The sequence below is a fragment of the Glycine max genome, chromosome 9, assembly GCF_000004515.6.
Source record: "Glycine max cultivar Williams 82 chromosome 9, Glycine_max_v4.0, whole genome shotgun sequence".
Lineage (NCBI taxonomy): Eukaryota > Viridiplantae > Streptophyta > Magnoliopsida > Fabales > Fabaceae > Glycine > Glycine max.
In genome coordinates, this window is record NC_038245.2 from 2,619,642 (window position 1) to 2,630,177 (window position 10,536).

Sequence of the window (10,536 nt, forward strand, 5' to 3'; positions counted from 1 at the left end):
GAAGGCCACGGTGCAAATGATTTCTGTGGACCACTTTTAGACATTGTTGGATTTATCACATGCACATAGTAATTCAGTGCACCATATATTTTCTTCTCCTTTTTCTCTCTCCCTTACCTCTTATTCTCCGATGGGTGCACCTACTGCTCCCAACAAAGACAACTTCAACCACATCGTCTCATCGTCAACAACATTAACATTTCCAACATTACAAACAACAATTAAGAAATACATTGTTTCAAAAAAAGCCACACAAAAAACCACTAAATCCGATCACATTTTCAGAAAGAATGACTAAAAGAGAGAAGTTCATTAAAAAATAATAATACAAATGATAGCAGATCTAAATTCCTCTGCATCCCATTCCCTCTCTTCCAGCGCCAGTTCCTCGGAAGAGTTTTGTTCCAATGCTGTACTTGTCATTGTTGATAACCACCGCCTTCTTCAATTTCACACTTCCACCTTGCTTTACGTGTTCTTTTCTTTCACTAGTTGGAGTGCAAGCAATGCCACGATCAAATCACGGAATTGCAGAATCAAAAGGGAAATCTAAACAAAAAAAATTGATTCGCACAAATTCTACACTGATGGAAAACAAAGTGTGAGATGCATGGGCATTGGAAGTGAATCTGACAGCGACGCAAAGAATCTGCAATGAAAGGAAAACACACCTTGCAATTATTGTGAAGAGTAGCGAGAAAAGGGTTCAGAAACAAAAAAGTGGCGGTAAAAGAATGGAGAGGGAGAAAAAAAAAGTGATGCCACCACCAGAAATCGCCTTCTACATCAGCGTATGGCGGAGACAGCCTGTGGAGGAAGTCGCGAAAGAGATCTGATATGTAAGATGTAGTATATTACCATGAACCTAAGATGAATCCAAGGGATATAAAAAGTGATCCACCCTAAATCACCTATAAAGGTGGTCCATGCTAGACGTGATCGTTTTCAGAATATAAAAAGAAATAAAGAAAAAAACAACCCTCCATTGTTTCAAAATAATTATTCTGAAAACAATCGAACAGGAAACGGTTTTAGAAACTAATTATTTAGACTAATTAAACAAATTGTTTATAAATTATGATATATCTCCTCTGACAACATCCTGTGACAGTCTTTTGACAGTAAATAGCAGAAAACCAAAAATATCCAAGCCAGCAGAACTGAACGGTGGAAAACTTCTCTACAGTGTTTGAACTTAGAAGGATAATAGGATATACAACATAAAAAATTCTTAACTCTAGCTAAAGAAAAGAAAGAAAGAAAACAAAACAAAACTTCACCTGAGTAAATCCTACACGGGGTTGGGGTTTTAGGATCCAGGTTTCAGGATTGGAAAGAAAACTGCAGGGACATGCAGTTTTAGTCCTGGTTATAGTATGAATAGAGAACAAAAATAGAACTAGAGTTGCAGAGGACGGACATAGGATTAAAACTGCGTGAGGTGCAGTTAGTCTTCAAACTGTAGAAGATGGATCCATGTGTTGTGTTGGTTAACTCTCTTGTTTGCTGCTCTTCTTGCCTTTCTTTTGTTTTTGCTTTAATTGCGTAAGGCCAGCTGCCGATATTTTCACATTACCAACAATTGCAGCAACTAGCTCTGGATCTGTACAGGCTTTCATCAACTCCTTCTCCCGGGTTGTTGCTTCTGACATGTGGCTGAATAGGTTCGTTGCAGTTTTTGCAGCTATACAATAAATGGAAAAGAGAAAAAATTATGGTAATGTATTGAAATAAAATATCGATAACTCGAGCATCTATATGAAGATACTAGTTATCAATTATGAAACAACAAACATGCAAATTAAAAAATAGTTTTCCAAGAATTCGTTCTACCTGGTACTACTAGTCATCAATAAAAAAAAAATTAAGAAACAAGGTAAAATTAAATAACAATAAAAAAAGAACCTTTCCCTTTCTTGGTCGGTCCAGGAATTATCTTCACCCGATATTTGTAAGACTGAACTGCACTGTAAGGACCACAGACAGGAACAGCATATAAGAGAATGTCATTAGGAAGTGGATTCCCCGTTAAGTAATCTACGTCATTTAATTTTTCTTTCTCCTCTTCTCCTATTTCATTAATATCATCTTCTTCCATTGCCACCCTATCTGCTTGGGAAGTATCAATAGCAGTTGTTTTGGGATTCTCTTCAGCTTCACCAACTGCATTCCTATGCAAAAGATCATCTGGTTGATCCTTACAATCCCGAGATAAGTGACCTGCCTTCTTACACTTGTAACATATTTTTGGAGCATCAGAAGGTATTTTTGGAGCATCCGAAGGACCTGCCAAATAAACATCAACATTATAATACAATAAGCAAGATAACAAATTAAACAATTGCAATACTTGGCATATAAATATGTTGTGTCTAATTTACACTGAAGTTTAGATCTCAGTAATCAGGTAATAGATACGAGGTAGTGACACATTGAATTATAAAACATGCCCACCAGTCTGCCACTGGGCAATGAACCAAGCAGGGTCACTACTCAACCCTTTTAAGTGGGCCGAGGACTCTAGTACATGAACCAAATAGTTAAACTTGGTAAAGAACTTCCTAGAAGCTGCCTCATGACACAGTCAACTTGTTTGGTTCATAAACTCCGTCAATCAAATCATAAAATCAAAAAAAGATAAAAAAAAACATATTATACAAACTAATATATATTACCATACACAAATTTATATAATATAATATGTATGTTTAAGAATCTATTAATGAAATGCATGATCCAGCTCAACTCAAATTGGCTCATATATCTAAACGATTTGAGCTAAGCCAATCAGAACAGCAACAATTTCTATTTGAGCCAAGCTCAATCCAAACAAATTGGTTCACATAAATTCAACCTGAGTTTTAAGGCAATCCAATTGTAATCAAACTGAGACCAAGCTTGGTCAACTCTATCAGCAACACTGGTGATGAAACTATAGAAAGTCTTACCACTGCCAGGTTTTTTCCCTTTGTCCAATGCATCATTTTCAGATGATGTCTCTTCCTTCGTGATTGATTTTCCAGAAGACTACAATACCACAAAAAACCAGCTTTAGAGTTAAATCATGGTGGAGTCTGGAAAACAGAATATGCAAAAATTACATGGGAGGTAGTAAAATGTTCTTGAAAATTTCCATTATGGGAGCTCGTGTACTTTCTCCTAAACTGATTTCTTAAAAAGATTTTTTAGGAAAAGATTTCAGCATTAATTAAATTTAACATCTTTGGACTCATCTTAACAAGGCATGTGATATGTATCCCAGACACATGGTGCCTACAATTTTGAAAATATATTGCATGTATCGTGCATAAGGAAAAAAGGAAAAAACATATCAATTATTTCTGTGGTCTGTGGATAGAAATGAAAGGACATGTAAGCAACTGAACTCACAGCCAACAATGTCATTCGGATGCTCCTTTCTTCCTCGTCCTGGTCAGCATACTTCTCCTTTATCTTCTTAAGTTTTCCCTTCTGTCCACGACTGATTTTTTGACCACCACCTTTTTTCAAATTTTGATCTTCTTTCACTGGTAGATTAGCAGAAATATCTTTTAGCTTTGATTCATCCTTTCCATGTTCAACATTTGAATCTTCTTCTCCAGGTTTCTGTTCTTTTTTAAGCTTTCGTCTCTCAGCTTTTGATATATAAGGTTTTTCCCTTACTGCAGTTTTGGTTTGTTCAAAATGTTGTTCAGTGTCTAAATCAATTTGAGACTTCTCAATTCCATATTTTTTACTTGATTTAGCAACAGGTCCAAGTTCCAGAGCTTGATCAAGAAGTTCCTCAAGCTGAGGGGTGACAGATGCTAAGCCATTTCCACCAACATCTGATAATATCTCCCTATCAACCATATTCAATGTACTTGTCTCTTTCGCAGGAAAATCCTGTGAAATTGCAGTTTCGGCATCGGTAGTAGCCAAACTAGTTTGGGATGGATCTGCAGGGAAGTCTTCTGGTAGGGGTTTGTGTGAATCTGCTGACAAATTACCATTCCTTTCCAAGTCAGTGGCAGGTTCTATATCAGTGACATCCTTCTCAGACTCTGAATCAGATTTATCTTCAAGAGGGCCAGTTTCTTCATAATCATCTGCTGCTTCCTCCTCTCCTCTTACTCTTCTTTCATTTAAATGAGATCCCAAGGAACTCTCATCCAAGCGAAATAGTAGGCCAAAACCCATGATAAGAGGGTGTGGTGGAAGAAAATTTTTCTTTCCACGGATCATGAAACTCCCTACTGTCAGATATTCGCCTGTAGGAGCAGTTTTACTAACCTGATGAGGATAAACCCACCAGGCACTAGTAACAATTTTCGAATCCCAGGCCTGGCTATGGCAGACCTACATTCCAAAATGATGTGGAAGTGGTAATAGTTAACATTTGGTTTAGTTGATGACCAAAAAGTAAATTTAGTTAACATAGTAGGGAAGGTGTTAAACACATACGGTGAAACATCCAGCTTGGTTTAGGGTCAGAGGTGGAACTGGTTGTGCAGGCTTGTGATTCTTGATAACTGTACTAGAAGCTCCATGCAGATCAGCATGTATATATCTATTATACAAACAAAACAACAAAATGAGAGAATCAGAAATCAAACCATACTTCAAACAGAAAAAGTTAGCACATTTTAAAGTAGAATATAATCATTTTTATTTCTGAATTCTGGTTAGAGATCACAGATGTTCCATGCGCTTTAAGTTGCTGCTGAGAATATCAATATACATTAGTTCATTTATTAGAAATGACATAACCATGGCCAACGAAGATATCATAACTACCGGTAGTATCAAGTGAAATGTAGAAAACAAGTCTAACCAAGGAATAAAGTGCCCTTCTATGAAAAAGGACAAAGAGACAGAGCAGATGCACATGAGGAAAACCAGTATATTTTTTAAAGCACATTTAAAAAATGGGAGTTTCTGACTCTAACAAAAGGAAGTTTCTCGAGATTTTCTCCATTGTTTGCAACATTGACAGCAATCTGGGACCTTGTCAAAATACTCTTAATCAAGTATATAGTAAGTTTGGGTTAAATATAAAGTTCTTTCACAAAGACATACAAGTTAACATATTCTTCAAATAATATTGACATTTGTTAACAGTTCAGTGTGAATCATTCAAAAGAAGATAGCATCTGAATCATATTTATTTTCACAATTGCTCAAAAACATTTTTTCATCAACATTTAAGCTTTAGCCTTAAGGAGCTAGGAATCTAGGAGTGTAATATAACAAGAAATACTCACAGATCTCCTTTTGACATATAACGCTTCACTATCATCTCATTTTGCTGTGCATCACGTCCACTGATAACCAAATAGTTCTCACTGCTAATGAACCAATTAAATTTCTCAAACCAGTGGACTTTACGCATATGTGAAATTGAGGCAACAGTTTTTTCCTGGAAATAAATTTGATAAAAAATAAAAAAGAGAAAATTACATACAATTAATTAAAAGTTAAATAAGGCAATCAAGAATGGACAAATCAGACTAGAGCTTGCATATCAATGTGTTATATTATATATACATTAAGTGCCGAAATGCCTATTTTTAGTTTCTTGTTGGGAGAGAAGAAGCAAAAGGTTAAGGTTTAAAATGAGGTATTCTCCAACAATAACAAGAAACGATCAAAGGAAATCAAACCACAACCCTTGAAAATAACCTTTGGCCAAATATCATAAAGAAGCCAAAATGAATATTCCTATAAAACCATAAGCATGAGGTATCTTTCATTAAAATTTAAGAAAAATCACGTTTTTATTAAAGAAAACAAAAAATAAAATAGCTTTATTAGAGCAGAGAAAGTAAAGTGTGGAAGCAGATTATAAGAAATTTGCCTACAAAAAATCCAGAAGAAACATACAGGGTAAAAATTTTTTACAGGCAATTAAGAATGAGAGGAATTCCAAGATAAGTATTACGATCTGGTAATGGCATATTTCTAAACGTGAGTGCAAACTGAAACTTGTATGTCCTACCACAAATGGAAACCCAGTTAAGTAACCGATTTATAATGCATATGATATATAAAATGGTAATGATCCAATAAACTTCTTAGAAATTGAAATGAGGCAAACTCTGCAAAACTAATTCTGTTTCTTAATTCTTCCCATCACAGACCACACATTTACTTTTTTCTAAGTTTCTTCTACAATTTATGGGAAAGCAATCTAATAACTACATATCAATTTGCAATATAGATTAAAGATCCACAAATACAATTTCTAACCACCTGATTAAGCTGTAGGCGAGTCTTTCTCTCTGCAGCTTTAAAAGCCTTTTCATGGGCAGTTACAGTTTTTCCCTGTTTGCTCTCCTGCTTTTTCTTCTGTTCATACCACCTCCGAGCATTGGCATGTGCTGAGAGAGCTAAATCAACTTCAACCTTGAACATAAACATACTATAGTTACTAATGTTAAACATTCAAGGGGAAAACATAAAAAATCCACATGTATAAAAATATATAGAAAATCAGCGATGATAGTGACAATGGCAAGATAATAAGTTAATGAAAAATTGATAATAAAGACTTATTGACATAGAACAACCTATAAGAATTTATTCTTTTATACAATAAATAAAAAAATAAAAACCTTATCCACAGGGAGTGTCTTCTCATCATCATCCATTTCATCAAGATTGTTGCTTAACAGTAAAGTCATGCAGTTCCTGTCGAGATGAAGCTTGTCAATGAGACCAGCTACTGGGTTTCCAGCTTTCTTTTCTTCCTTCACCATCCGAGCAAGGTCATCCCAGTTCATACCCTTTGCAAGAGCTACACGAACAGCTAATATAGCAGCATCCACATCTTCCAAGTTATATTCTATCAATTCTGCCATCTTAACACAGTGATCAGCTTCTTTCCTCAAAGCATGTACTCGATTTTCCTACACAGCAGAAATGAGATAAATTATGCTGAGTATCAGATATCATTTTTTGAAGTTATATTTGTGTCCTGTGTTACTACATTCAATCATAAATGATTGTTTTAATTTATAGATTGAAGCCAGTACTCAAAACATACATGCATCTGATTAAAATTTACCCTCTAATGAATCAGAAAGAGATTAAGAGAATAGGGAATTTAGAGCTTGTTTGGTTCAAAACACGTGTTTTGTCTCCATTTCTATCATGTTATTAATGAAAATAAGATATGAAAACATAAAACATTTTATGAAACCAAACAGACCCTTGTTTTTCTGTCCCTGTCTAGCAAGAGAAATACAATTTCAAGTAGCATAACCCAAACTACTATATTTGGCAAAATGGAAGAGATAGATATAATAAAGGAATTAGGAAGCACAGATACGACATGAGAGATGGAAACAAAGTTAGACTTCCAAAGAGCCTAAGACATTAACGCATTTCATGTATTATTTATTGAACTCAGAAAAATAACTCATAATTAAGGGTATTTTTGTGAAAAAATAATTAATGTAAGAGATATCATGAATTGGGTCTTATGAAGAAGACCGAGCATCACTTCTAATTTGGGTCTTATAAAAAGGACAGAAGGAGTAAACATATTTTGGGTGCCCAAATCATGAGTATTTTTGAGTGCCCAAACCTTGAGCTTAAATTCTCTCCTGTAAATTAATGCCAAATTTAAACAAGCTCTTTGTTGTTTCATCGCAACAGACAACAGAAAATCCATACAAATTTGAAGGTTACAAATTACACCACTGCAGCAACCTTGAGAGGATCCTAAGACTAGTAAGTTTAATAATGAAAGGTGCCTGATTAGAAATAAGCAGAGATATACTTCATTATAAAATCAAATAAGAATGTGATGTTATTGGAATTGAACTGAACATTCAGTGTAACAGCATATATATTGGCGACATGTTAATAATTAAAAAAAAATAAAAATCACCAAAGTATGATCCAGAACGAGATATTCCAGAAACAATAGTGTGCAACATGGTTCAGCTGACTTTCCAGAAGTGTGTTAGTTTGGACAACAGGACAAGAGCACCAACCTGATCCTGGCGAATCCTATTAAGTTTCTGAGAAGCTGAGTTTTCTTTGGCTTTCTGCTGTTGTTCAGATCTTTGGCTCTCAATTTTGCTATAGAACTCATCCAAGGCTGCATCGAATGTCTCAAACTTTGTATAATCCCTTGACTTAAACTGGTTGAGTAAGATGGGGCAGAACTCATCATACATCTGTATCAAAAGACACAGGTGTGTAAACACTAAATTCCACAAAACCATCTGATTAAGAAGTTTGTTTTTTCCATTTTCTCACCCTTATTTATGATACCACTAAAACTGTACAAAAATAGAATACCTGGCTAACACTTCCTGGTTGAGATATGGAAGAATCCTTCCCCATATTTTTGTTCTGCATCAAAATGTATCCTTCAGGGACTAATTCACCTGAAATAACATCCTGCATCCAATCTTCAAACCTCACAACAGCTTGGACCAGCGCCTGAACAGTAGCATCATCCCACGTTCTATCTTTGGGAACTTTTGTACTGGGGATTAGGCCAGCATCTAATAGTATATGTTCAGAAAGTGCAGGTCCATAACCAAGGGCCTCCCCAAGGACAATTTTCAATGTGGCAGATGACTTCCCACCTTTGTGGGTTCCCTGCTTCTCTTTTGCTACATTAGATGCATTACTTCCATTTCCATCGGCCTTAACAGCATCATCGTTATCATCTTCCTTGGAAGACACTAGGGATGTCCGCAACTTTTCAATAGTAGTTCGCTCAAAAACTCTACAGCTTTCCACAGGATAACGATGGCGTGACATAATTGCAAGCCCTTTATCATCATCCCTGTCATTGACAAATTGCAACCATTCCATTAATCACAAACACATTCTTAAAATCCCAAAAAAATAAAACAAAAATAATTGGATAACCCATGCCCCAAGAACATCAATAAAAAAGTACAAGCAAATGCATTCTGAAAGTAAAGTAAAACAATGTTAATTAATCAGTCCCATTTTCAAAAGCAAGGTCCGGCGTAGCATTCAGCATAACTTGCCAAGCCAATTATCCCAACAAGGAATGACATAAAAAATTCAAATATAAAAATGTGCTACGTACAACAGTCTCTCGGTTCTCCATAAGTACACTTATTTTCACTCTTAACAAGAGATGGAGATATAATAATGGTTAGGTGGTTAAGAAAGAAGGGAAGGAGGGAAAGCTTGCGGGTTTAATCCCTCCTGCTAACAAAAAACTAACAAACTAATAATTAACATTTGCCAATAAAAAAAAAAAAAACTCTTAACAAGAGATCATGTGATTGTAAGCTAGTGAAAACATACGCCACCCGCATGCAAATTTTCAATTGCACGTTCATATTTTATACCAGTGTAGACATAGGCAACAAATAGGAACTAGAGAGCAGAAGAGAGACATAGTAAGAACCTGTGAGACCGTAGCAGAGTCATGACAGTAAAAGTAGAATCTGTGAGGAGGATGTTCCCCTGAGCATACAGCTCCAATATGACATAGTTTGCATTCTCCCCAAGTCCAAATTGAAAGAGAATAATCTGTCACAGTTTTCATAAACAAACAAAATTAAGAATTTTCAATTTTTTTCTTTTGGGAAAGAAATAAACAAAGGGTGATGGATATACTATACTATACTATACCCGATCGTACCCAAGTTGGCGCACATCCTCGAGCCTTCTGGTTCGAATGTGCTTCCTCAATTTGAGAGTGAAACCAGAGGGAGTGTTGCTCTTGTCACGCAAGTAGAGAGTAGTGTGCAATCTCACGCCACTTTCCATCAGCAGCAGAACCTTCTCGCTCTCCCCAGATTCGGAAACTCCACTGCTGTTCATAAGCTTGAACACGTAGGTCTGCACAAAGCGGAAAATGAGTTGAATTGAATTGGGGAAAGAGAGTGAAAGAATGAATAGTAGAAAAAGGAACGAAGAGTACCTTGGGAGAAAGATCGTAGACGTTGGAGCATCGCATTCCGATGAGGCGGCGGAGGCATTTGACCTCGGCGGCGACATCGGCGGTGTTCAAGCGAACCTTCACCATTTTTCTGTTAGGGTTAGGTTAATTATTACCGCTGTATTGGTTTGAGAGATTATTACTATGAAATGAAGGAGAGAAACAACAAAATGGATTCTCCCCTAATTCTATACAATATTTCGATTTATGCTTGCTTGGTTACAGAGGTTGAGAAAGAAAGCTAGTATTACGATTCTCGTTTCAGAAGGAAGGAAGACCAATCTTCTCTTCTCTGTGTTGCTTGCGTTGTGAGGAGAGGGAAAGAAAATGGTCACGAAGAGGAGAGAGAGGAGAGAGGAGACTTTTAGGTTGTATTGAAATTGAATTTAAGATTTTAGAGAATTTTACGAGACAACTTTTTCTTAGGTTTAGGAACCAAAATTTCAATAAGTCCTTAAGTTTAGAAACTAAAATAAATTATTAAGTTGTTAAATTCAGATATTAAACTAAAAAAATATTAATTGTTTAAATTGATAAATTAGTTAATCAATAATATGTTGACAAATTAGTGTCAACGAGTTAAAAGTCTATGTGACATTTTTTTTAATCATAAT

The 10,536-nt window shown here is 35.6% G+C and overlaps 1 protein-coding gene across 6 annotated transcripts; it reads right to left on the bottom strand.

Annotated features, from left to right (window-relative positions):
* Positions 1-208: 208 nt before the first annotated feature.
* LOC100803745 (nuclear export mediator factor NEMF) lies at positions 209-10,306 on the bottom strand. Of its 6 annotated transcripts, none has more exons than XR_005886494.1 (15): positions 9,905-10,306; positions 9,613-9,822; positions 9,386-9,510; positions 8,290-8,785; positions 7,980-8,165; positions 6,594-6,887; positions 6,232-6,384; positions 5,244-5,398; positions 4,444-4,549; positions 3,391-4,338; positions 2,949-3,027; positions 1,906-2,286; positions 1,421-1,684; positions 1,281-1,341; positions 209-649 (listed from the first exon to the last, which is right to left on the bottom strand). XR_005886494.1 is itself a non-coding variant. In XM_014761882.3 (13 exons), the coding sequence occupies exons 1-13, from the start codon at positions 10,007-10,009 to the stop codon at positions 1,491-1,493; spliced, it is 3,432 nt and encodes a 1,143-aa protein (XP_014617368.1). In that variant the 5' UTR covers positions 10,010-10,306; the 3' UTR covers positions 1,046-1,490. The 6 variants fall into 6 exon arrangements, 2 of the variants coding, with proteins under 2 accessions (XP_014617368.1, XP_014617372.1); XR_005886496.1 differs by having other exon boundaries at positions 209-488; positions 575-649; positions 1,281-1,684; XR_005886497.1 differs by lacking the exon at positions 1,281-1,341.
* Positions 10,307-10,536: the final 230 nt, after the last annotated feature.

Coding starts and splice junctions, on each gene's coding strand:
- LOC100803745 (XM_014761882.3), bottom strand. CDS start 10,009: ATGGTGAAGGTTCGCTTGAACACCGCCGATGTCGCCGCCGAGGTCAAA. Junction 9,511..9,612: donor GCCAACTTGGGTACGATCGG/GTATAGTATAGT, acceptor AAACTGTGACAG/ATTATTCTCTTTCAATTTGG. Junction 2,287..2,948: donor AGGGAAAAAACCTGGCAGTG/GTAAGACTTTCT, acceptor TTTATTTGGCAG/GTCCTTCGGATGCTCCAAAA.